This window comes from Gallinula chloropus (assembly GCF_964237585.1).
Source record: "Gallinula chloropus genome assembly, chromosome: 1".
Classification (NCBI taxonomy): domain Eukaryota; kingdom Metazoa; phylum Chordata; class Aves; order Gruiformes; family Rallidae; genus Gallinula; species Gallinula chloropus.
In genome coordinates, this window is record NC_140085.1 from 150,170,497 (window position 1) to 150,197,897 (window position 27,401).

A 27,401-nucleotide genomic window follows, 5' to 3' on the forward strand; every position below is an offset into this window, starting at 1 on the left:
TTATTTTCAGGGAGTCCTGCGAGGGGTTGGACTCAAAGATCCTTACAGGTCCCTTCCAACTTGAGATGTTCTGTCATCTCACACAGTGTGCACCACCACATCCCCAGAACTGGCACACATCAGCTTTCTCATTGCATCAGCCTCTGTCACCTGTTAGGTGTCAGCCTAAACCCACCCTCACGGCAATGTTGTTCAGGTGGAAGCACAGAAGCGAGCTCTGCCATGCATCAAGGAGAGCCTGCACATGTTCAGCCCAGGGGGACAGACACCAACACGAAATCAGTGAGGAGGGTTAGGAATGAATGGGACCATCTGAGCAAATTTGGGGCTGCCAAGGTCTGCGTTACACAAATCGCAGCACAGTTGTAACTGCTCGCAGTAGCTCAAGGAAGCGCAGCTCTCATTTTCTTCCAACAAGGAGAATTGGATTTGGGCCTAAACAGGGGCTTGAGGGCAGCCACTCAAATTAATGAAAAGCTCAGGAGGTTAATTTAGTTCCAAATCCAGGCTCAGCTCCCCTTCCAAGGTGACATTTGATTCGTGAGAAGTAAAGAGCAAGCTCAGTCGCAGAGCACAGCGGCTGGAATACAGGGAGCCTGCACCTCTTTCCCAGGTTATGGAGCCCGCCTCGCAGAGCAAATTCATCTCAAATTTCATCTCAGCATTTCTCCAAAGTGCAAATTCAACATTCCCAGGATCCTTCAGCATCAGCACCGTGGGACTTACGGCATACACAGAGATACATACACGCTTCACCCACAGCTCTCCTGCCTTAGGCCTCTCACTCCCCTCATCAGTAATGGCTACACGCTCCTTCCTGTCTCCCTATCATAGTGAGCAAAGGCACCTGCTGAAATTAGGTTCCGGGTGTAGATTTCTCAGCCTACTAGGTGTAGCAGCTCCAACAGGGTATAAATTAGATTCCCCCCCACACACACACACTTGGAGGAGCAGCAGCAGCTCAGAGCCATGGCCCTACATGGGAAACACTGGTGGCTGTGGGCCTGTGTGGTGAAAAGCATCTCAAGATCTATTTAGACTGTTTCCTCAGAAATCCATCTCACCATGTGGTGAAGTAACAATTTGGGCTGTGCTGACAGTAGGATACAAACTCATCTTTTATCTGCTGCCTCTACCAACCCAGCCTGTAACATCATCAACATTCTCAGCTCCAGATTCAGCACTACCTGAAGGAAGAGTGCCCAACGCAGCCAATTTGTTTCCCTCTCCTTCCCAGTTCAAAGGGCTTCCATAGCACTCTCCTGAAATCATCCCCATCTCTGAACCATCAGTCCTCCTCCTTCCTACCCCCAGAACGCTGCAGATGTTGACAACGTGCTTTCTTCTAGTTGTCAGAGCACACCACACCCTTGGAAAACACTTGCCAGGGCTTCTGGGAGGGCGAGTGACAGCTACCTGGCAGGAATTATGAAACAGAAAGTAGCTGGTGGAGTAGGAACAGTAAAAACACTTTTCACAAACAATAATGACATAAACACTGGTGTTACCTGCTGGACACAACATGTTGTGATCTGGAGAAATTCTGTGGGGGATTAAAAAGCAACAAGCCAATGCCGGTCAGCCAAGGAAAGAGCAAGAAATAGGAAACTTGCCATCTGAGGAGGTAAGGGAGAGACTTTTTGTTCCCATTCGACTAACAGATCCCTCTCACATGGTGGGCATCTACCCTCCTAACCATTCTCAGCCCTGCCTTGTGTCCCAAGGTTGCAGGCAGAGCTCCAAGGCTCAGACATAGTTATTTAAAATAAAACTTAATGCTTTAGCTGTTACTTAAGGTTTCAAGGTATTACACACAGGACCCAGGGAGCTTTCCTGAACCCAACTCACCCACTTGCTCCTGAGCGTTGCTGCCTGCACTGGGTTTGTGTGCACAGCTGCTGGCAGCTGGGACCGGAGGGGTGGCCGAGAAGGCAGCACCTGAGGGAAACCGTGTTTAATCCATCAGAAACAATCCTGTGAAAGCCCAGGTCACAGCAGGGAGGTGACATTCTCCAGGTCCTGAAGCAGGCACCCCAGCAGACCATGGAGATGGTTACAGGGCAACAGGTTGCTCCACCACAGCCTGTATAGGACCCTACCAGAGCAGATACCCACACTAGTGCCTGGAGAAACAGGAGCAGGTGCCCTGAAGGAAGCTGCAGCCCATGGAGAACCTGAATTACAGCAGGCTTGTGGCAGAACGGCAGCCCGTTGAAGCAGGTTTATGCTGAAGGGCTGTGACCCATGGAGGGGACCCAACTCAGAACAGGAGAACGAAGAGGAAGGAGCAGCAGTGAGGAACTGTTATGGACAGACAACCAACCCCACCCCCCTGTGCTGCTGCTTAGGGAGGGTGTAGGGGCAGCAGGAATTAAATTAAGCCTGGAGAAGGATGTAGGAGGAATGTGGCTTCAATTTTGTCTTTGGTCTTCACCCTGCAATGCCATTTTAATTGCCAAGGAATTACTTTCCTCAAAGTCATCTGTTTTGCCCATGAAAGTAATTGATAAAATCACCTTTATCCCAACCCACAAGCTCTTCCATCTTACTCTCTCCCCTAACTCCTGCTGAGGAGGCCTTAAGAGAGCAGTCAGCCAAGGTCAACCCCCCCACAACACACTCAAAGAAAATCCCCAAAACGTTTCTTGAGCATGGAAACTAAATGAGGATTTCAAGTTGTGTGGAAAACCTGCCCTTACAATGATGAACCAAGGGAAAGTTTGCAAAATACAGGATTAAACTGAAGAGTTACAAAGTGCCCTCACTTCTTTTTAAACATACCTCATAGGATACAAGAAAAGTTATTAATCCCATGGAATGCCTTGTCCAAAGCCACCTTTTCAAACGACTCCCCATACTTTCCATCACCCACCCCATCACCTTGCATGTAGCAATACCCATCATGTTCCTACCATGAAAATCCCAGCCCCTACTCCACGTGGCACCAGCCAAGCCAAGCCTGTGATGCACACTGCCCACAGACTCCAGGTCTGTTAAGATAAACCATGCATGTAGACAAGTATTTATGTGGCAACTTGACGTTCTCATGTTACCCCCTCTACCCCCTCCCCCCATCTTTGATCTCCTGCATTTACTTACATTCCCCTAGCAGGCCAGGCTGCCCAAGTGAACGCTGCCCGGTGTGAGACAGTTAAGGTCCTCCTCCTCCTCACTCTGTTGGGTTCTCAAGGCATCTATTTTTTATTACAAAACTTTGAAAAGGCCCTTTCCACACAGTATGCCAAGTATTAAAGTAGGTTCCCTCATAGGAAAGGCCAAAAAAAGGGGCAGTTTTCCTTCAGAATCTCCTAGCCTAGGTGTCAGATGAAATGTAACACTTCATAGGGTAGGGGGGGAAATCATGATTTAATTACAACAACGTAGCATAAACACTTTAGTAGTCGATACCAGGATATTATTGTGACATCTAGACTAAACTTGAGCTCTCCACAGGTACTGTAAACAGACACTCTGAATTCCCTAAATGATTGGCATGAAGAAGGTTTATACAAAGGCGGTCAGTTGTTTAATCTTTTAAGATGTCATGACACGGTGAGACAAGCACACGTACATCGGTAAGTACAGAGAAATGTTATGCTACATTTTGGACAGTTCAGAACTGAAAAGTGCTTCACATCTACAGGATAAGAAATGGCTTCATCTCCTCATCCCTAAATGATGAGAGCAAAGAAATAACCCTTCAATAGGTTAAATAAACAGTGCCCCATTTATCCATGCTTATATAAAGTTTCCAACAATTCAGAAGGTCCGCGGTGAAATTTACAATCTATATACAGTATAACAAATTGTCAAAGGAAAAGTTCAGCTGTTCCTCAGTTCCCAAAAGCCTGAAGCTCACTCTCTGCGCTAGAGACAAAAGCTACCTACAATATTAGGTGGGTGGTGGGGTGCTTGGTTGGGGTTTTTTCTCCTCTTTTCCTTTTTCATTTTGCTTTTTAAGTCATCATCCCAATCCACCTCGATTAAAACCCAGTCCCTAAATCCCAGTCGTATTTAACAACTGCTTAATCCCAGCGTTTAAGGCATGTTCATTAGATGTCAGCACAGGGGTACTGTCAGAAATGGTAATCATCATAAACAGGTACTAAGAGTCAGCAGATTTACAAAGCCAAGCCACTCTTCACAATAGGATGTGAAAACAAATTGTTATGACGGAAGCTGTTCCTGAGTTAAAATTTGCTAAATACTGCTAAAGATTCACGTTTTCCTTTCAAGCTTCCTTCTTCTGGAATGTCCTTTCACACATGCTTAATTGAAAATTAAAATTCACTCTGAAAATAGCCTGAACATCAGAAAGTAAAAATGTTAGCACAATTCTAATTAGGTTGGCATCCCCAAAGCTAATTTTAGCTGAGGTGTTATGAATTTGTAGGGTTTAGTATCACTTAGCTTTTAGGAAGAGCATTTTCTAAACATGAAGATGATTATAAGCATGAGTCCACATTTTTGTGCTAAATTTTGGTACCGAAGATGATCATAAATTCAAAGTTCTGTAAATACATGTAACATAGATATTGTAGACTCTGAGTTTTCTCATCCAGTCTGCTCCTTTAGAATTAAAGGAAGATGTTTTTCATCTGTGGGGCCACAAATTAAAACACCTACAAATATATTTCATTTTTAGATCAACCAACTAATTGTCTATTCAGATTCTTATGTATCCATCCCCACAGAACTGCTCCTCAAGCATGCAATCATTGACATTCTTTCCTATTTTTTTTGTTTTGTTTTAAAAACTAAAGCTGTTCTTGGCTGGGAAAAGTGGATAGCTTTAAAAATAGATTTCATTAGATTCAAAATGTGTCTGACAATTCCAACCCTCCTGGCTCCAGCTCACTGAGGTTCATATAAACACTTGCTTGTGTCCGAGCACTAAACCAAAGAGGAGCTGAAGGGGAAGAGAAAAGTCAGGGTGACAAGAGGTGCGACTTGGGTCTGTTGCCATACCTGCACTTCTGACTGTCAACTCAATTACAACCCCTCAAGACAACTGCACTGACTGGAGCTGGATCTGAAGGCTGCCCAGACTGGTGAAGCAGTTACAGTGAGGCTTCAACAGGACTCGTATTGTAAGTGCTCCAACTGAAGCTCGGTGCTTGCAGCAGCGTAGCATCTCCTTCTCCAAATACAAGGGAGGACTGAGGCAATTGCACCTCTCAGACTAGGGAATAAATCTTCATTTCTGCCTTTTCAAATCTGTCAGCAGTGCAAATTAGGAATTACAGTATGATTTTTAAAAAAGAAAGCATCTAATTTCCAGATTTGTTTCCATTTAAATTCTAGTAGGACAGAAACCACCAACACGCTGAGAAAGCAGGGTGGGAAAGGAACAAATCTTCTTCCATGTTCTGGGAATTCCAAACAGAGTCTGATATAGTGGTATAAAAACACAGCTCCAAACAAAGTCTGGCCTAGCCCATGTGTCCTATGCACAAAGGCTGGCTAAAATGCAATTGTTGTGACCATAAAATATAAATAGCAACAATTTATTCACAAAATTCTGGATTAGGTTGATTACTCTTTTTTTTTGTGTGCTGGTTTTGCTTTAACAAACTAACTGTATGCTCTATTAAATTACCTAGCCAGCTGTATGTTTAAGCACAACAATAGAAAATGCAGTACATAAACACCTAAAAATCACAGTCATAAAAAGCAGGCAAGTACATCAAGTCTTTCTTTTTTTGGGTGATTAGTCTGCCAAACAAGTGTACGTGAGCAGAAACCACGGGCATTTGTTCTGTTAAGAACTGTTTCTACTGTTAGGAAAGGATTTGCTGTGTTTTAATACTGTTCTCTTTAAGAATTGTAAACGGCTTTAAAAATGTATGCACAGACATAAATAACAGCAAAGGATTTAAATACAGTGGTCAATAGGAGAGAGGAAAGAAAAAAATAGGGTTTGAAATCTGCACGTGTGGTGAGTGGGTAATTTGGAACAAATCCATAGTCATCCATGAAGAACTCCGACCTTTCTTAGGTGAAGACAGTACTGCTGTCATTTCTAATGCTTGTGACTGTTATAACAACAAGAGGAAAAAAAATAACATATTGGCCCTGATACATCAATCACATATGCATTCAAAATTACAGATATTTACAAGAAAAATATATATTTAATTAAAAAGCCACTGAAAAACATGGACTTTTAGTCAGGTGCTGCACTTTCTGCAAAATGAGGTAATTTAGATGCAAACAAATTAAGTTTAGTAGAGTTCAGGATCCACGGTCTCCACACAGATTGCTTCAGTAAATGGCTTGACTGTTTGTCTATGTTCAGAGCAAGAAATCACTAGATCCAGTTAAATCCTGTTTTGTAGTGCTCTTGATGCAACACTGACTAATGTCAGAAGGCTTCCCAGCTCCGTGTTACAACTGGTCTTTCAATAGAAAGGGGGGGGTGGGAGGGGAGGGGAAGGGGGAGAAAAAACAATTTAGTTATAAGTTGGTTTCATCCCACGATGGATCATTCATGTTCTTTAGAACTTTTCTAACAAGCTTCTCCAAGTCCTTGCGAGCTCTTTGTTCTTCTTCTAACGACTTCTTCATCTTCTTGTTATCCTGTTGAATAGAGGCAGAAATATTACTGGCTCGGTTTTATTTTGGTTTGGTTTCTTTCTTTAAACAGCCCTTTTCTGACCATACATCACTGACAACTACAAATTCTGAAGGCTCTTCTCAGTAAGACTGCTATTAGCTGTGGAAAAGCAAAGCCTCCTATTACAATTTCACCAGTTACCCACATGATGCAACAAAACCCACCAAACAGAATGAAGCTTCTTCCTATTCATACCAGGGGATCCTTTCTAATGCAAGCACTAGTAACCAATGGCTAATAATCTTGAATTCTTTTTCTGCTCAAAACTGATCAACAGAATGTCTTTGTCACTCATGGAGAATGGAAGCAGAGCAGTCAGTAGAATAAATATCCCCTCTGAGAGCCCCCCCGTGGTAACTGGTTTCACAATCTCAGAAAAGCTGCTTAAAACTTAATGCAAATTAAGTTGCTTCATTAGGAAAGTAAATAGTTGAAAGGAGTGTCCTGAAAACTATTATGCTCTCTGGAGTGTTTTGTGACCAAATTTTAAACTACACAGGTAACACCAATGGGCTAAAAGGAGTCTGAATACACCACTCCACACACATATTAACAAGCCATCAGGTAACATCAAATACCATGCAGAATGGGACTGTAAGGATGTCACTGAGCCACAGTAATGCTTACATCATTGAATCCTGTACAGGCCAAGGTGATGCTGGTACCATCAAGCAACCAGAAGATAAGACAGTATTGTATTAAGGCCCCAAGACAACGTGTTCACAGGTGTTTAACAAGCACAGGTCTGCAGTCTGGGGGTCCTACTGGACACAAATCTATCTGCTGTGGTTTACAGACATTTCTAGAAACAGCTGTGACCTCCTGAACTCCATTCCCTGCTCAAGTCTGCTGAGAAACTCAGGCCAGATTGGATGGGGTCCTGGGCAACCTGTGCTAGCTGAGCGTGTCCCTGCCCATGGCAGGGGGGTAGAACTAGATTGACTTTGAGATCCCTTCCAACCCAAACCAGCCTGTGGTTCTATGAAATTTAATACTTTTAAGTACAGACTTAATTTATTTTCCATTTATTTATTAACTGCCAATTCAGGACTGCATAGTTCAAGAGTAGTGGCTGTGGAACAACAGCTATGAATAACCTATGGAAGGTGCTATGTGAGGCACCCCACCTTGCGCCCACCCACTGGCAGTCTGGGGTCTACACAAACCAGTGCACAACGTGTTCCTGGAGAGCTGCTGTCACTTGGGACCAGCTTCAAGATTGTTTCTGCCACTTCTCCAGTTGGCAGCATCAGAACAGCAGACCAATAAATGCCTTTAAGCTGAGATTCCTGGTATACAAAAAACCAAACCCGGGCTTTAGTAGGTCTTGGGTCTTGGAAGATGAGAGATTCTGAAAAGACCATCTATTTGGAAAGGCATCAGAAGCTGTTGCTTGAAGTTCAGAAGATGGTGGGTGACTTTTTGTTTAGGGTCACACAGATCTGCAAGGCCTCAGTGAGGCAGCATGCTCATCCTTTGTGCAGAAGCAGCCAAGCCACAGGAGTATGATGAGTGGGTTATTGCTGCTTGTATTAAGTGAATTGTATTTTTAAATACACTGTCAAATTTGCATCAAGTCTGGGGGTACACATTTTGTGTGTTAAGAGAGAAAAAAATTAAGCATTTGAGATGCCAACTATCCTGATCTCAGGGAACATGTATCACATTCACCCCTAAAAATACTGGGCATGCTTTAAGATGAGCAAAGAATTCAAATTCACATTTTGTAGCCCAAAACCTACAGCCATTTGAATACAAATCTATTTCATGTTAACACAGGAGATCTGACTTCCTGAATCACAAATCTGTTAGGCCAGTTGGCAAATCTGCACATTAGAAAGTAAGGGTAATTCAATGTTTTTTCACCTACACATTAAGCAATGACTACATGTGGCAGCATTAGTGTGGTTTAAATAGGCTGCGTCCTGACAAGAGAGAAACATGTTCAAGCAACTCATTTTGGATACTTAAAACACTGCCTGTGACTTCCATACCAGCAAGGGGATCCTGCACAGTTCCCCCAGGTGACAAAGCAGCACCCCCAAGCTAAGCTGAAGCCCTCATTAAAAAAAAAAAAAAAAAAAAGCCTAAGAAACACTGGGAAGGACGCTCGTCGCTGGAAATGGGGGTTTTTAAGAACTGTTCTGTAAGAGGTGCTCAGGTTATACTGAAAAAAACATTAATAAAAGCCTACATAGATCCAGACCTATATGCCTCTAAAATCACACGTTTAAAAATACTATTTCAGAGTCTCTACAAGCTTATTTTGCCGGCAATACAGGAGAACTGAATTTGCTTAAGGCTGCCAACATTTCAGAAGTTGTAACATCCAAAAAATAAACAAAGCATAACACAGTAAGGCACCTCAGAGACAGGATACTTAATGTTCTTTTAAAGGTTGGAGCTCCAAGGACAGATGAAAAGCAGAAAAGAGGGTGCTTTTTGTCAAATTGGTGTGTTTTACTTCTAAAAGCGGATTGCAGGCTTTTAACTCCACTCCAAATTCAAGTTCATTCCTGTCCAAGAGCATCAACTTGCAAGCCATATTGATTTTCATAGTAAGCCTTCCATCTCTCCATTCTCCATGTTGCTATAAATGCAGCAAGTTACTCACCTGTCTTAACTCCTGTACTTCATCCTTCAATGCATATACTGTGTCAACAAGGCTTCTAAAATGAAAAAGAGAAGATCATCTGTTACAACAGATTGCAGAAATACGGGTCTAAATCTATTATTAGACAAAACTGTTAAGTTAAATACATCCAGAAACCCCAAACCCCACAGCTAATAGCTGTGTTAAAAAAAAGTCTCTTATCCCAATTTATATTCAGTGAAGCAAGGACCAGTTACCAGCTTCTGTGACATGATATACCTCCCAAACATGTACAGACCTACACTGGTTTCTGTATTTACAGCTTTTTATTTGCACCAGAACTGCATTTCCTTTTCAACATACACCTTACCAAACACCAGAAGGATGGCACACGCTGACTAGAAAGATGAGACCAGTTTAGCACTGAAATCCTACAGCACTAGGAGAAATTATTTACAAATGAAACCTATTGCTTGGCACTGAAAGAAGAAGTTGCAGAGCATATACAAAGAGGCCAGACTACAGGCATTTAAATGATGGTCAGCAGCACTTAAAAGGACTGGCAGCATACTCCAAACAGCACTGTTCCCTACTACTACAAGTATGCCATACATTTACTATGGTGGAGGAGGAGGAGGAAGAGTGCAAAGTTTACTATTTTAACTCATCATTCATTAAATATTCTCTTACTTCTCTTCTATAACAGTCTGACCATTACTTTTAGTTTCTTCTACAATAATTTTTTCTTCCTCTGGAAGCAGGACTTGAGGAGCTGATTCTTTACGGGAACCTGTTGTAAAAATAAATTACATAATGAGCACCTCACAGATACTGCTGGGCCAATTTAAAGATTATTATTTCATTCATGGCATGATACACCTGCATGGCCAAGATCTATTGCTTTCCATTTCCCTCTTCCCTCCACCCACACCCGTTCCTGACACATTTTTTACATTTGAAACCACAGCCTTACAACAACAAAAACCTGTCTGACATTCCTATCCTGCTGCTGACATAACTCCCACACCATCAAGGGGGATGTTACACCGTTCAACAAATGGTGCACCGAACAATTATTGGAAAAAAACATAAAAATTAAACCATATCTGACTCTGAAAAAGATAGATGTGTTTTATTAACAGCAATTTAATCCTCAAGGACAGATTCTGATCTCACACTGATTCAAATCCAAGAAATAATTCCTTCTACATCAATTACTCTGTAAGGCACAGAATAGTGGTGTCATATGATGGAGTGATGGAAGCAAAACATTAAAACCCCTTTCCCCAGGAACATTATAAACACCATAGTTTAGTGTGTGTGTGTGCACACACACGTATACATAGACACATACTTGCAGAGAGCCTTTTAGTCCTATAATAAATTCCTACCAAATGAAATACGTACTTTGTATTTAATGTTTTTAAAAGCACTTAATGGTTTGACAAGAAGAACTCAACACATTCCAACATCTTCAAAACATTTCCCACAATAATACAGTTCATAACATCAAGATAATATACATGGATTCTAAAAAAGTAGCTCTGAAAAGAAAAAAATCCTACAGCTCGAGAGATATGCATCCATTCATAAAGTATGTATTCTGGAAATGTTGTTTAATTAGGCTGCAACAAATTACAAGCTTTTTTTTAAAAAAAAAAATCTGCAAATAAATTGCTAAGTATTTGTTCAGAATTCAAACAGAGCAGATAAGGCATTAAAGTTCTTGCATATTTTAACAAACAAGGTACACTTGCCTACCAATTCACTGTCATGAACTTCCATTAACCAGGAACGTCTTAATTCTAGTACGGTTTGAACTGATAGCTAGGTACTACAGGGTGCATGCCTGTCAGGAGAAATTGGTTAGCTCTTGCTGAACAGCTGCTTTGTGATAACAGTCCTTTTCTTTTATGGTTCATGATAAAATACATCATCTAAACACACACAGAAAAAGAAAGAAATCAAGCTCATCAAAAACCACTGATGTTCCCGAACAGCTGCGGTCTCCAGTTCTGAGCAGCCAGGCTGTAGAGACCGTGGTTTAGCAGCAGTAGGTGTTAAGCCATTTAAACTCCCTCAGTAACAATGACAAACATTCTCTAATGAAGAAAACAGTTTCCTTGAGGTGACAGCAGAGATCTAACATATTGATACACACTGGTCAAAATTTTATGGAATAAAAGTAACTGTGGATTAGAGAACAGAACCTCTTCCGTGAAAGCTGTCAAGTTCCTCATTTTACAGAGTGAAGATATCTTTTAAGGGTTAATACCTGTCTGACTCCCACTTATTTTCCAGGGAAGGAACAACCTATAAACCAAGCACATCCAAGTTCCGTATGGAGCTCAAGGACATTTCCCTGCTTGCGCTGTCAAACTCCAATTGTAAAAAGCCATCTTATGTTCATTTGAGTTAATTGGTTACTGCTCTGCTTCATTAGCCCAAGTGGTATCACAGAATACCAAACTAAATGTTATTTTAGGAATTAGTTGGCAGCAGATGACTGCATTTTGGGTCTCTCTACCAATGTGGAGCACCTCAGCTCAGCACACGCCGAGGGAGAAGTGGACCCAAGGGAGAGAACTGCCATGTGCTTCTCACCCATGGCTCTTATCAACCAAATGGAGCAGCGCCTTATCTTTATGTCTGTACAGGGCCGCATCCAATCGTCTCTGCCTGGTCAGAGTAACACAGGTCCTTGCAAAGCAGAAACAGGATGGATTAGACAGCTTTAAAAAAAGAGAATAAAATGTCCCAGCTGCACAGTTATATACACACGTGCATGCAAAACACATCTACACCAGCGTATCTTGATGTATGCAGAGCATAGCACAGTAAACACTTAATACTGAGAGAGAGATGCAGTTTCATTAAAAACGTAACGTTCACTGACATTACAAGCACAAGGAGACCACACAGTACGCACACACACGATGCAAAACTGCTGCTGCAAACACTGACCTTCCTGGGCCACAAAACACTGACTACCATGGAATTCGGGAGAGCGCAAGTTTCACTCCTGCCTTCACTGCACCCATCCTCATGCAACTTCTGTATTGGTATCCCAGAAGCCTTGCTGCCCTCAGGGTTTGTTCTTAGGCAAAACCCACTGTGTTCTCCTTTTCTTGGTTTGGCAGGGCTTTTTTTGTCTGTTCATTGCAAATTATCCTTTTTCCTAAGCCCCACAAGCAGGACCTGCTAAGCATCAAAGGTGTGCATCTCTCCTGCAACAAAGGGCCCTGACATCAAATGAGCACTGCACAAGTAACATCTGACTTGATGTGTCAAGTTCTGAAGGCAAAACAAAGCTACTTCACTGTCCTGCTTTTCTGCACCATTTATGCCAGGAGCTTTTCCTTTTTTCAAGCCACATTTTCTGGCAATTATACATCTAGATGGACCTAAAGAGTCAAGTGACTCTCACAAACAGAGTCACCTCATTACAGGCACTCTGCAGTATTCCCTGAACTGGACCATGTGCTTCCATCAGGTTCTTTGTGTCTGTTCTCTGTGTGGCTGTTTCTTTTCGGAAAAGTTTACAAGCTACAGCTTTAGGACACGACAAGAGGGTTGTGTTGTAGCACAGCACGTATTTCACAGAGCATTGTACTAAAAGGAGAGTCTAGGACACTCCTGCAATGTAGAGAATTCAAAATGTATTTAAAAATACATTTAAAATGCATTCCATGCTTTCATTTAGTAGAGCAGAATAATCAAAAGTTACTTCAGTCTGTCATTTCTCAATCCTCAGCATCCAAGTTTCATGCTGAATTTTATTAAGAAACACTATTCAGCCTCATTTCAAGTCAAACAGAACAAGAGGCAACGTTTAAACTGGCTTCCAACAACTCTGGCTTTTCATCACCTTGAGAAACCACAACCAACCATACCAGTTAAAAGAAGAAAAAGATGGAAGGGTTTCATTTTGGTTTTGTTTCCCTTTTTTTGGGAGGGTATTAGTGGAAGTAAGGTGGATGGAAGAAGAAAAGATTTGTGGCAAATCTGTTAAGATTAGCAAATAAACCTTAAGGGTAAGTCTCTGTTAACTTTTCAGTGGGGAGCTCCTAAATCCAGGGTCTGCTGTATACTGAAGGCCAAACAAGTGAGCACTGTGATGAAGATTCAACTAAGTCTTCACCAATTAAATTCCATCAATAAAAAGTATCTAGTCAGTAACAGTATTTCCCAGCCCTACAGTGGAGAATAAATAATTATAATGCTTTTTGCCAACACCATACCCTAAATTATATGTTTAGCCAATTTAGCCTACAGAGTGAAACAAACGGTAACATAACCCACATGGCACTCCCACCAAGGCTACAGACCTTAGCAACTCCTACTACATCACATGCTGCAACGCCTCAGATACAAGAACAGGCCGGTGGGTAAGAGCCCCCTGCTTCTAGTTGTCAGTGTCTGATCCCCTTTCCAATCAGCCAAACCAGCAAGCAGTTCTGAGCATTTCTGGAGAAAAAGGAAAGTAGAAAACTGCTCGGATATTTATGTGGCTGAAAGACTCCGTGACAGAAGTTGACTTCACACCGGTCTGAAACCAGAACATGACTCCTTGCCCTGGAGAATGGCCTTAGCACCAAAATGGGAGGAAGTGAGACCGCAGATTGAATGCCACAGAGGCTCTCAGTGATGTCAGTTCACAAAGGTAACTGTGTAACCCCGGCCTTTTATTCATTCTCCTCCAAAGGGAGGGAGATGTCTTAAAAAGCAGAGGATACGGCACCACGCTGGCTCCTGGCAGAGGCCAGGCTTCAGAGGGAGCTGTACCAGCCATCAGTCCGGTCCTTTGTTCCGTATCATTTAGCAGACACATCTGGAGGGAGTCCATCCGGCAGGAGGGATTGAAGAGAAGAAAGGGGATGAGATTTAGATACCTCTTCACTTACAACAGATATTAAGTCTCTGCCTATGTTCAAAGGCCTTGTCTGTCCAGGAACCCTTTAAGCCAACAGTAAAATGGAGGTGGGTATTCCCATCACCAACTTAAAGGCCTCAGTTAAAAGCTTGCTCTCCCCACTCAGTCAAGGGGTCTGTCTAGAGAAGGCTCAACCTAAGTACTTTCACAGCAATACTCTACAAAGGGTTTGCCTTCTTCCAGTGACTATGAACATCCTAATTTAAGCTATGGAAGTCACATCCCTGATGATGAGCAGTTAATTAAAAAAGTAAGAGCACAGCATAATTTGAGGCCATCAGCGATGATTCTGTTGCACAGCTTTTAAGTACTGCTATTTTCTTCTCTTTTGCATAACTTAATTATTGTGATTAGGAGAGGTAAGAGGAGAGCAAGGCACAATAAAGGTCAATAATTAGAAGCAGTAGTTGTAAATATACAATTCTGCTTTTCACCATTTTTTCTAGGCTCTCTTACTATGCTAAGAAGCTCTTTGAAATCATCTGCTTGAGTTTCAAAGACAGAAGCCTGACTTGCCAGTGCAGGACAAGTACATGCACAGACAACTGTTTAGATCTACCATTAGCCACCAGTATGCAGTGGCAGGTCCATTTCCTGGAGAAGCAAACGTTAGACAAAAAGGAAAAATTAAAACATTCAGTGTTTCATTGCATTAATTACATTTAGGATGTCACAGTGGACGAGCAGACCTTTCAAATTAACCTTTTCTCAGTGATTTTTTTATCAAGTCCTAATATGAAGAATCCTAAGAGGCGATCCCAGATTTTATGTGTATTGAAATTAAAGGGTTGGGAAGAAAAAAAAAATTAAAAATCCTTCACGCTACAGATCTGCCAAAGCTGAAAGTGAGCCTGTCAGTATTTCCTACAGCTAAAAAAAGCAGAATCCAAGCACTAAGATCAACATCAGTTCACTGTATAAAAGACACAGTTGTTTGGCAAATTCTTGGGAGTAACAAAAAAAGGTTGGGGCATGAAGCGTTTTGGCTTTTTTTAAAAAGCTAAGAGTGATACACCAACAGGAGAAAGGCACACTGATTCAGATGACAGATCTATGCAGCACACAGTGTAAAGCTCTGAGGAGTACAATGAAAATAATGCAAGTGGACTGAAGCACACACAACTCTGTGTGTCAGTCATATAAGAACAGAACAAAGACTTGGACAGACAGGTAACACCATCTGAAGTGGGATTACTTCTAAGACAAAATTTGGAAAGAGCTATCCTGGTAAGCTTCCTGTATTTCAGTAGCTGATACAAAAACACCCAGCCAGAGGGCCACAGGGCTAAAACTAGAGCTGAGAGAGTCACAGCAAATCACGTGACAACCTTTTTATGGAAGTAGGCAATTACTTCTGTTTGTTCCAATGCAAACATTCCCACGTGTGTGTTAGGTTAGCGCATTCAATTAGCTCAAGTATGAGCATCTTTTAAGTAGAAACACTGAAGATAACTCATTTTGAAGAAAAAAAAAAGTAGTAATATTAACTCTTGAAAGTATTTAAGGTTACAGAAACAAATATGACATCCAACAACACGACCTACAAAAGTAGGGTTTAGACTGTTCCAACCATTCAGCCTGTGTTTTACTGAGAATGCACTAATTAAAAAAATTAAAAAGAAAATAAAATCAATTAAGGGGAGAGGGGTGCAACAGAACAACATTCTATAGATGGCAACATCTCTGAAAAGTTATTAAAAAAAGATACAGAAGGATACATACTTCACATTACATTGCATTTCCTGCAGTTGTCAACTACATGTAACAAAGATTACACACTTCTGTCAAAAAAGCTCTTTCATTTCAGTGTTTGATTCCTTCAGGAAGAAGGAAGGGAGAGAAAGGAGGCATGGGGAGAAGAGGAAGTGTTAAGTTACAAGTTATGCTGTCCTTTCCCCCTGTGTAATAATTAAATATTAAAGTCACAGTCTAGCAAATGCAAAATTTATTTCAACTGTACATAACAGATGTCCTTTTCATATAAAACAAAACACTGAATTGATATATGCAACCACAAACAATATGCATACTGTACAGTACAATGCAACATTCAGATATACATCCATTTTGTATTTTCAAAAGGCAGTAACCTACTAAAGATGGCTTCTCCCGTTCACAAATGAAGTGCACAATATATATTATTTGTTTCTATGTTTTACGTCACTATATATACATTACTGTGTTTTGGCAAGATTATGCAAAACACCCAATTAATATTGGTTGGTTTTTAATTTGTGGCAAATACTATTTTATGGAAACACTGTGTAAGCTGTGTGAAGAGGGGCTGACAATGGCTTGGACCTACCTTCTAATTCAGACTCTCCATCCTTCCAGTGTATTTGTAACTGTACACATATATTTTACAGAATTTGCATAAACAGAAGGTACTAGTATTACCATGACTAAAATTCCACAAAAAATAGAGACACTGAACCTTTGGACTGAATACCACCATTTCCACATTTGCTTTTGTTTGTTTTTTTAAGCATGTTGAGTTAATACTCTTGTTCAGTTCACAATAGCTTATGGGCTGTAACACTGAAGACACGGAATGATTTTAAATGTGTGGTGATGTTAATGTGAGAGATTGGAATTATGATAAGAGTCAGTGGCTTAAATGCTACAATAATTAATGGTGGTAAACTGTCAAAGCTTTGGTGCATAGAAAGTCAATAAAATCTCCAGATCTGGATAACAAAACATTCTGTGTGATAAGGAAAATTCAAGTGCAACAACTGTATTTCAAACTCATATTTACACTATATAACATGAAACAGACATAAAGGAGTTATCGTTTACCCAAGGCAGAAAACATTATGCAACCAGAACACCACAGCTTAAGGAACAGGAAAAAAACCCAAACAATCCGTACTTTCCATATACGTCAGGAAAACAAAAACTGACTGAAAGGAAGAGGGGAGTGAGGTGGGTTACAAATGCGCCGTGGAATGGTATGGAGCACACGTAATCAATCTCATTTCTCTAAGCAACACTCCTCCACTTTGAAAAAAGTTCAACTTACACCAGTTCCTGGTCATTATGTCAATTATAGGACTAGCAGTAAATAGAAGGTAACCCTGAAACCCCTCCTCAATAAGCACTGCTGCCTTTGCTAGTCACATTTTTGAACGCCAACAACAGTGAGAGAGGATAAAGCAGGTGATCAAACAAGACTGAACGCAAATCTGCAGATGTGAACTGCTTTGAAATAGCTTCTCTATGCTGACCACATCCTGGAATCATGCATGTCCAGCAACTACTGACTTTCTGATCATTCAACCTGCAGAAAGGCATCAATTATCTTTTGAACAGTGTGGTCAAGCTGCTGGGCAGCAGTTAATTGCAGCACGCTTATTCTGAACTCGTTCACAGAGTCATATCTGAACACTGGGTAATAAGTTGGCTTGAAAAGGGGTGTGGGAATTGCATCTGGGCACCCTGGTGAAAAAAGGCACTGTTTCTGTCCTTTTATCACACCCTGCTCCCTAATGCTAACAAAGATTTAGAAAACATGGCGTTTTGGTTCGGATGCCAACTGTGTTAAGCCACAAGGCAGAACACACACGCTTCACCCCAGCAGCGCCCCAGGTGCAGGTTCGAGACCTTCAGCTGTGCAGAGTGTGTCACAGCTCTCCGAAAAGCCAATGTGACTGGTTAAGTGAGGAGCTGCTGCTGCAAACCAACCTGCTCGTGAGAGAAGTTACAAGACAGGGTAAAGCCCGCCCCAGATACACTCCAAGCAGTACGACCCCAAAGCCAAGCAATTCTCTTATTCAGAAGGTGAAACAAGCCGATGCGATCGCAGTTGTACCTAGAGTTTCAGGTGCTGAGCACTCCAGCCTCCGTCAGGGGAACCACTTTCATCTCGTCTTTTCAAGAGGAATGGTCAATTGAGAGTTGACAGCTGTGTATTTTAACAGGCAAGTAAACATCTAGACCCTGCTTTCTGCCACGCTACTGCATACAGTAAAGTGACAGCATGGCCATAGGTAACATGAGGTTATCAAAACACTGCATGTAATGAGCATGGACTGCTGGGGTTTCATGACAAACTGCCAGACTCGGGGTGGGGAGAGCAGTGCAGTCCTCTGAATAAACGCCCAAGCAATGAGGAAAAGACAGCAATATAAAAACAGAAGTTTTCATGGATTAGCGAATGCTCTTCCAAACAAATGGGCCAGATATGTGAATATCTGAGCGGCTTTACGGCTCTCGTACTGCTTCTTTCCAAGCTGCATCATTTCTTATGCTACCAGCTTTGTAATTTCTTAGTAATATGTAGAAAACCCAACCACTACTGCTAAGGTATTTCATATTGCTGGCACTTGGCTCACAAACCAGTACGGTTTCAGTACAAAATACAAAAAGTGCTGTATCCAAAATAAAAAAAAAAAGAAAAGAAGAAAAGGACCTGCTGCTGCTGCTAGACTGACCAAGTCAAAAGGAAAAAAAAAACCCAAGACCCCAAACCATTCAGAGCTACAAATTAACATCTGTCAGTTAAAAAAAAAAAAAACTCTCAAGAAATATCATCCTTAACAGGATATACACTTGTTAGAATGACTTATTTGTACGTGTATTGAATTGGCCATAGAGCCTTCCACCAGGTATAAGTGAAGTTTCAGAAGCTCCCTCAGAAGTTGTTAAAATATCACATTAAAGAGACAAGGAACAGCAAGAAAACATCTAAGAAAAGCAGGCTGTGATACAACAAGCATTTGTTAAGAAAAAGCTCAGAAGTGCATTAGTTCTGGTGAGAGATATATGAGCAACAGCTCTTACGAGATGTAGACCCCATTCTGTAACTATGGGCTGTCCATATACTGTCATAGTCAGAGTCTTCTGAGAGGTCTGAAGGCTCCAAACGAGAAAGACTACTGCGACGACCCAAGGAGTCTAGACTTGATTGGTCATCATCAGCCAAGACGTGATTATGCATCAGGTCAGTGCCTTGCCATGCTAAGGATGTATAGGTGAAATGAAATGGTGGATGTGGATAGGCAGAGGTGGGATGAGGAGGAGAACGTAAGGAATAGCCACAACCAAACACATGAAATAAAAGCAAAAAGGTGATGGGAAGAGAAGGAAAAGAGAAAATATTGTTAAAAAGGCACCAAAGTGGTTTTTTTTCAATTTTTTTTTTTAAATTTGTTTGGGGTGTAGGTATAAGTTACACTCAGCATATAATAACATTTGAACTGTTACAATACAATTTTTGAAGTTTTTTAAGCTTCTAGGCAGCCTCAGTTGACAATTTTGAGTAACCAAAATCTTGTTTGAAAGTACATTTTTTTGGAAACGGGCATTAAGATTCTTTTGAAGTATGGAGTCAGTTCTGGTCTGCGGGGGGTGGGATTTGACCGGGGACGCAGCAATAAACACAGTAAGTCAGCATGATCCAGTGCTGATGGGAAAAGCAACAGCTCCTTCCCCACCAAACATCTGTACCTCCACATCCTTTCCCTCCCTTGCAGTGACACAGTCATTTGTACGGCTGCTTGGTGAGCCAGGTCAGGGAACAGTTTCAGATGAAAACCAGCCCCATAACAGATTATTTTTCAAGCAGGTAGTTTCCCCACCAGCTCACAACACAGCCACAGAAGCGCCTGTGTCACCACTGTAAAGAGGAAAATGCAGGGGGAAAAAAGCAAAGGTTCTCATGCAGAGCAGGGCTGCTGACTTTCTAAATCAGCTGTAACATCCTGCACCCAGCCAAGGGCACTGTCAAACTACAGCTTTGCTGTGCCTGTACCCCTAATTATCTGTTTAACCACGCAGTAAATTAGCTCACAGAGAAACAGGGCCAAGAAGCTAACAGCAATGCAATCTGGTCCATTCCAACTCCTTACACATCTCTGTCTGAATCTACCTTGCCAATTAAATATGTCTGGGGTAGTTGTAATTGGTCAAACATTGCTAAAAAAATAAACTCAATATGTAAGAAGCAGCAGGAAGTGAAACTCTGCTCTTTTCTTTGCACACCTCCCCAAATTACACCCCACATCATCTCCACCCAAACTGAAAACAGTTGTTCTGCTGCCTTCTAATACCACCTCTCTGCCAATTTCCACTGGCCAAAAGCAGCACCCCTTGGGTTTAGGATTAAGGTGCAGGTAACAGAATTGCCAAACAAGTGCTGGGAGGGACAGGCAGAATATTAATATGGAGGTAAGAAGGGAGTATGTCAAAAAAGGGCATACTTCACAAACAACAGGCAACTCTTTCGTTCTGTTCTCCTATGCTGACTACTGCTGCCACAGAAGCAATTCCAACATGTTTGGGTTTTTTCCCCCCCCATGTCCAATTCCAGTCTACAAATACATCTTCTGAAACTTGAATTCTTAGACAACAACACGGTTCTTTCCAAACAATGCAGCCTCCTGCTTAATCAATTAAAAAAATATATATATTTCTTGCTGCAATTAAGAGCAAATAAAAGCTGCTGGCTTCTGATGTATGCAATGGTACCCACAGCACTATGTATATTTCTTAAATATACATAGAAAGAAAAAAATAGGCAAAAAAGCGCAAAAAAATCATATCCATTTTCTATCTGCACACACACACACTGCTGTGCAAGTGCAAATCTTTCCCCAGCTGTTTCTTGTTGCATTATTCTTGTAAATAATCAAAAGATCACATTCAACACGTTTAAAACAGCAACCATCTCATTTAATTTTGTTTGGAACAACAGTATATCTTCAGAAATTTTGAACACATTCATTTCCTTTTACCCAATTCAACACACTACTGCAGTGACTGCAGGGCTGTAGATTACTATCGATAAACATTAGGTAATAGCAGCTTAATTGCATCACCTCAGAGACCTACAGTTCTTCAAGAGGGGAAAATTAAAATGAAGGGTTTTGCTGTTATTGCAGAAGTTTCTGCAGTTCAAATTAGGAGGGCCACATTCCCATTCCATAGTACATATGGAGACAAAGTAGCTGGAATTTTTTTCAAGGCCCAGCACATAGTAGGGAAGAGAGGGCCACATTCCCATTCCATAATAAATATGAATACAAAGTAGCTGGAGTTTTTTCAAGGTGGAGCATATATTAGGGAAAAACCAGGAACTGTGCCTGCAACTGCATTTGGAGACTTCTGAGCTGCAAAAGCACATCGTACTGTTGGCTGAGAGCACTGTGGGTAGCACTAACAGCTACTATTCATCTTTTAAACAGCTTTAGCAGACAAGGAATAAGCTGTAACGTCCACCCTTCCAGCTCCTGACAACAGCAAAACCAGTCAAGTGCTTCAGGATGGTTATACTGTGTTCCAAGGATCCCCAAATTCAATCAGCATTCAGCAGTGCAAAAAAAAAAAAAAACCCTGTGCAGAATCAGAACAAAGGCAACAGCGTCTTCTCCTTCCTGGTGTCAAGGGAACAACACATGCTGGTGGGCTCCCCTGCTCTGCCCAGCGCTTTACTTACAAGACAGAGGAACTCCACATGGCAACCTTGATTTGGATATAATGAAGTAGGACCCCAGAGGCACGTTACAGGTTTTCAATAAGCTAGGTATTGATCTGAGAAACTAAAAATGGCTTTAAGCAACACACAGATCCGAGAACAATTTCTCCAGAAATGATGAGATGGGATAAAAATTTGCAATTAATGCTAGAATCAACTAGTGGTAATAAAATAAAAGAATTGTTCATAGGTCTAGCTTACTTTTCCCATAGTGGAAATCTGTGTTGAACAGAGAACAAAGACAAAAATACAGTCCTTCAAAACTGTCACTACTTTTTCATTCCTACTTACCAGCTTCTTGACATTTATCAAAAAGCATATTAATCAACTGTCATATTAAGTTCAGACATCTGTTCATTGGGAAAGGTTTTGTACAATTTTAAACCACAGAAAATAGGAAGTTGGGGAGGGTTAATTACTGTTTTGTGAGGTGTTTGTTTTGTTTTTAAATACTGAAATAATTATAGTCTCTAACCACAGTCCTTGGTATCCAATACTTAAGCACTCAGCACTGATATTAAGCCAGAAACAGGATGTTATTGCTTCTTCCAGGTCCAGCTTGCTACTTGCAAAGGCCTGAGAACATACACCTCTTTTTTGTAAGCTATCTAATTTGTGGTTTAGCTAGCCAGTTCAATACTTTCTAACTTACTTGAATTTAGTGTTTGACGTGTTTTGGCACTTGTGCAATATGCTTCAATGACTTTAAGAATTTGAGCATCTTCTTCTAAAGCAGCTGTACCTAGAATCAATGGGGAAAAAAAGAGTTTTAAACATGGTTATGTTTAGTAACAAAGGCCTCTGTAAACCACTTTGTTTCAGTTGAGTCCAAAGTTCAGCCTAATCAACCCTTTAAAATTATATTAACCACCCCAGTTAAAAAAAAAAAAATCACAATTCAGTGAGGAAAAGCAACAGTCTAAAGAAAAAATACTAATTTGAAATGCTTGAAAAAACAGCCCCACAAATTTTATGAGCACGTGAACTTGCACAGAACATGTTCTAGAGAGTGATCACTCTGCCAAACAGCTAGTAAACTAAAAAAGCCACATGTATACATCAGTTAATACACATATAACATTTCATTATTTGATCAAAGAAATAAAGGAAAATAATATTAATTCATAGAAATTTTGGAAACTTTTTGATCTTGTATATATGTAAGATTTATCCCTTTCAACAGCACACTATTGAAAGTTAAACTCAGAATTAACAGCATAATAAATGCATCAGTACAATTTCAGTCCAGTGTGCAGCAGCAAAGATGTTGCTATCACATCAGTGTGTCTGTGAGAATTAAAACTTCTCAGACCTTGAAGTAGAAACAGCACTACTAAAGAAAAAAAATAGATTGTAACACTTCAAATTTAACATGGTAAAGTTTTTCTAAGTGTAGAGGAGCTCCTCAGCAAATCTTCTCCTTGCAGAGTTCAATACAAATGCCGTTAAATTGTTCACTGGCAGCAGAGTGAAATTCCAATCAAACTGACATCTAGAGGTACCTCAGCCATGAGTTTAGGTAAAACAGAGAGTCTACATGTAGGGCAAGGTGATTTACTGTTTTAAAAACATTTTTACTGTTCACCTCCTTGAAGAAAAAACTAGGCTTTAAAATGTTCTGAACTGCCTTCAACATGGAAGTGCAGCAGTGTTCTGTCAGCCAGTGCATCCTGTTAGCTTTTGTGATCTAACACCAGAACAAAGCCAACTGTCCAAACATTTGTCAGGATCAGCTGACAAGCTAACTGTTGAAGAAATGTTCTTGGCCTGACACAGTGTCCCCACAGTTTAAGAGGCAAGGGTACTCCAAAGTACAGGTTCTTTCTCTTTCAAGGCAGAGAAAAAAAATCATTGAGTTCTGTTGAGGTTGGAATGCAGCACTATGTTACTAGAGCAGCCAGAAAAACATTTCACTTCTGAAATGAGCATCGTGAGGGCACTCAGTTGAAATACCTTATTTTGGTTTGTGTCTTGTAATGCTAATTTGACATAGCAGTCCTTAAAACACAGCCCATAAATCCCTGGGATCTCACAGAATATAAGTAATAAAAGCCAAACCTATTTATCAACAAGCTTTAATTTCAGCAGAAGCACCTCAGTGAAACACTTTTACAGTTCCACAACCCGAAAGGGTTGAAGGAGCACTAACATATAACCAAAAGCTTCTAATTACTGACACAAGGCAGGGCAAGATAAATACCAAGCATCAGTACATAGTTCTGTAACAGCCTGATTTTAAAGCCACCAAAAATCCCTTTACCTGGAAGTTCTCCTACTTACAAAATACTGAAAGGTGTTAAGCAGGAGTAAAACATTGTGTTTGCAAGCTGCAGACACCCTCCTTCCCCCCAAAAAGAACTCATTTCCTCTTACTAAGCATTCATCAGTAATTCCTAAACCTGCAAGTTAGCAGTTTTACCACTGTCATTGCACCTACCGAATCTCCATCCTCTGACATCCGAAATGATACTGTATTGCAGTACCTAAAGTTCTCCTAAACAGATACCTTCCTGTAAGGATAAAACATCCTGGACTGAAACCTCCACTTGTGCATCCATGAACATGGGATTGTGCTTATTCAGTACCCTGACCTTTGCCATGAAACTGAGCACATAGGAGGACCTCCACTGTAGCCAAGCCAACAGTGCCCTGAGGAAAAGCTTTCTCTCCAAACCTAAGCAAACCAGGAAGAGACTATGTTCATAACATACCTTGTATACTGAATGCTCAAGATACAGCCTCTACCATTGTGCAGAGGGCAGAGAAGCAAAAGCTACAGTAAAAGAATCCAGCTTTCAGCTTAATCATCCCATCTTTGAATAATGCAATTGCTTGTATTAATAATTCACACAGATTTCTAAGGAAAAATTGGAGACCCTGACAACTAAGTGGATACTGTGCTCACTTGCTAACATTAATGGTCCCTCCACCCAACATCCAGGTTTTGACTCTTCTGCTGCTTTTCTGCGCTTTCATCAGCCTCTCAGTTCAGCATGGTTCTTCAAACTTCAAGCACTCTAAAGCTTATAATTTACTCAGACGCAGACACTAGTAAATGACCTTATTTCCTAGGGATCTAGATCTTAGATCTGAATCTTAGAAAAGGGGACCATGGAAGCATCTAGTCTTCAAACCAGCAGCAACACCCAGCTCAGAAGAAATTCCTATCAGGATCAATTTAAGAACATAGCTATTTGTTCTGCAAAAGTGGGACAGTATCTTCAAATTGTTTACAGCATTGAAAGGCAGGTTTTACCTTACTGAACTTTACATGGCTCTACAGTCAACCTCACTTCCCTCTGATAGGCTCTTCACGAGCACACATCCACCACAGACAACAGTAAGGCTCTAGAAAGCAGCTGATCCCATCACGAAATAAGCTCTTGACTACAAGAAACCATCATCTGGAGATTCCTCTCCCCTGACAGAAGAGAGGAAAGCAGATGACTTGCTTACACTGTACATCTAAGTTTCACAGAACTTAAATGGATAACTCCAGCTTTTGTATTATGCAGACATTTGTTCAATTCCTTCTTACTTTTTCTCAGTGCAAACTCTTCATCTGATGGTTTCCGCTCTGGCTTGCGTTTAGGAAGCAGCTTTTTCATGGTTTTAGGGCTTTTACTGAGATCCTGTGCAGGGAAAATAAAAATAGAGCTTATTTACAGTATTTCAAAAGCTTAACTTCTAAGATGCATACAGGAGTTACTAACCAAAACGCAGCTTACTAATATTTTTTGGCACATCTGATTTACCTGAACTGGTTGATTCTCCTCCAATTGCACACTAAGTCAGATATTTTATCTGGTCTAGTAACAGAAACATACAGAAAAGCTGCTGCAAAAGCATGCAGGCTGTTCAGGTAATAGAGCAAAAGGAAAAGGCAGGCATACATTAACACTGGTTTTCTTCCCCCCTAAGTTTTTAAGGGACAACCCACTTCACTTGTCTACTTGTAGCAGGTAAAAAAGGACCTAACAAGGATGCTTGGCAGCTAGTATAACCTTTAAAGACAGAATTTGTGATTTATTTTCTTTTTTAGGTCTGTTCTTACAATGTTTTACAGCAAAAAAAAAAAATACAGCAACAAATGCAGCATTTCTGCTCAAAACATGATCATGCTAATTTGCAGGATCAGAACTAGGTGACAGGAACAGAAAGGAGTATACTGGTCTACCCCCTTACCTTAAGGATGTAAATACACAGCAAGAAAGCAAAAAAGTGAATGAGCAGGACAAACCAAAGAAAAGGAAGATGGTTTTGAACACCACTGTATTGTGAACACTGTAAAGATGACTCAAATTATACTACACTGGAGAATTTAGTGCCCTACACATGAAAACATGAAAGGAATTTAATAAACAAATGCATAGTAGAGCCAAACAGAAGAACCTCTTGTAGCTGTTAAAGACTGAGGTTCCAACTGCAGATCACCTATCACTTTTTCCCCCCTGTTGATTAGGGAATTTACAAAAGAAGAAAAGAAAAAGTCACACACAGAGCTATGAAAACAAAATGACAACAAAAAGAACCCCAACGCAGCCAGGCCACACCAGAGCACAGTGTTTATGCTACAGTTTCTAAGCAACTGCAGTTTATGTGTCTGCAAAAGAGAATTTTTTGTTTCTGTCAAGACCTCATTCTTGCAGAATAAAATGTTCTTAGGCAAAACTACATGATTCTGCCTGGGCCCTGATGCTTCACACTAAATTAGCGTCATATGAGAACACATGACAGTGATACTGGAACAGGAGACATCACCACACACACACATCCAACATCCTTACCTACATGCAGGCTTCTAACACAAATCAAACATTTTTTTACTATTTCCAAAACCACACAAAATGTAGTGGCAGGACCAAATTCACCTACCACTACCATCTGTTTGTGCTTAAAACCACCACCTTTTATTTCTGTCGGAGCAGATTCCTGTTTCATACAACAGCATCTTAAAATCTAAGTGCCTTTTTTTTTTACCATTAACCATCAGATTCTTTTGAGTACCAAAAAAAAAATTACCTACACTGTGACAGTTACCTGTTTTTAAAAACTATGCTATTGTTACCTAGTAACAGTGGTAAATACTGAGGAACCAGGAGTCAATTATGCCACCAGAGCTGTTTAGAATGACCTGATACAGCATTTCAAAGCACCATAGGATCACTTATCCTAGATACTTTGCAGTGTGCTTAGCAAGTAACTTACTTGGCAATAAACCTGGATGATCAGTGTAACAAAGGAACTGAGAGTTTTTTTAAAAAATTGAAAATCTTGACAGGATAAAGATTGGATATAAGTGGAAACACTTGGGGGAGGCAGAGGAAGCCTCTCCTAACAAGCCTTAGTATATCCTCAGCTGTAAGACAGGCTAAATCCCTGTTAGAAACATTGGCTGTTAAATCATCTTTTTATAAAAATACTCACAACACTGTAAAATGACAGTGTGTGAAACAGAAAGCTAAACTTCCCACTGCAGGCTTGCTACAAAGTCGTATTTCTTGGCTGCTGCATCTCACCTCTTTGTAACACAGAGCTGCTGAAGGCCGTAAGGGAGGCGCGGGCCGTAAGCAGCTCAGACTCCAAGGTTTAGGGGTTTTTGGAGGTTCCAGAGGTCCCCAGTTTATCGTGGTGTGCGGAGTCCCGTGATGCGACGGATGAGGGAGAGTGTGGTACGCGGGAGTCAGTGGTATCGGCTTGCTGTCTGAGTGCTTGCTGGAAGGCGTTACTGGATGGGAGGGAAGCTGTCAAAGACAAAGGTGATGGGAAGGGAAAGAGAGGATAC

The 27,401-nt window shown here is 40.9% G+C and overlaps 1 protein-coding gene across 5 annotated transcripts in view; it reads right to left on the reverse strand.

Moving 5' to 3' along the window:
• Positions 1–6,377: 6,377 nt before the first annotated feature.
• The window catches only part of ARHGEF7 (Rho guanine nucleotide exchange factor 7), a gene marked incomplete at both ends in the record, with an annotated part of 125,557 nt that continues 104,533 nt past the window's right edge, over positions 6,378–27,401 (reverse strand). For 2 of the 5 annotated variants that reach the window (XM_084276398.1, XM_084276399.1), the window contains 4 exons: positions 18,887–19,101; positions 22,269–22,358; positions 25,155–25,248; positions 27,136–27,360. In XM_084276398.1, the coding sequence (XP_084132524.1) occupies positions 18,887–19,101; positions 22,269–22,358; positions 25,155–25,248; positions 27,136–27,360 (624 nt within the window). Of the gene's footprint in view, positions 6,580–9,230; positions 9,286–9,899; positions 10,000–18,886; positions 19,102–22,268; positions 22,359–25,154; positions 25,249–27,090; positions 27,361–27,401 lie in introns of those variants that run through there. The other 3 variants (XM_084276396.1, XM_084276397.1, XM_084276400.1) reach the window with 3 other exon arrangements.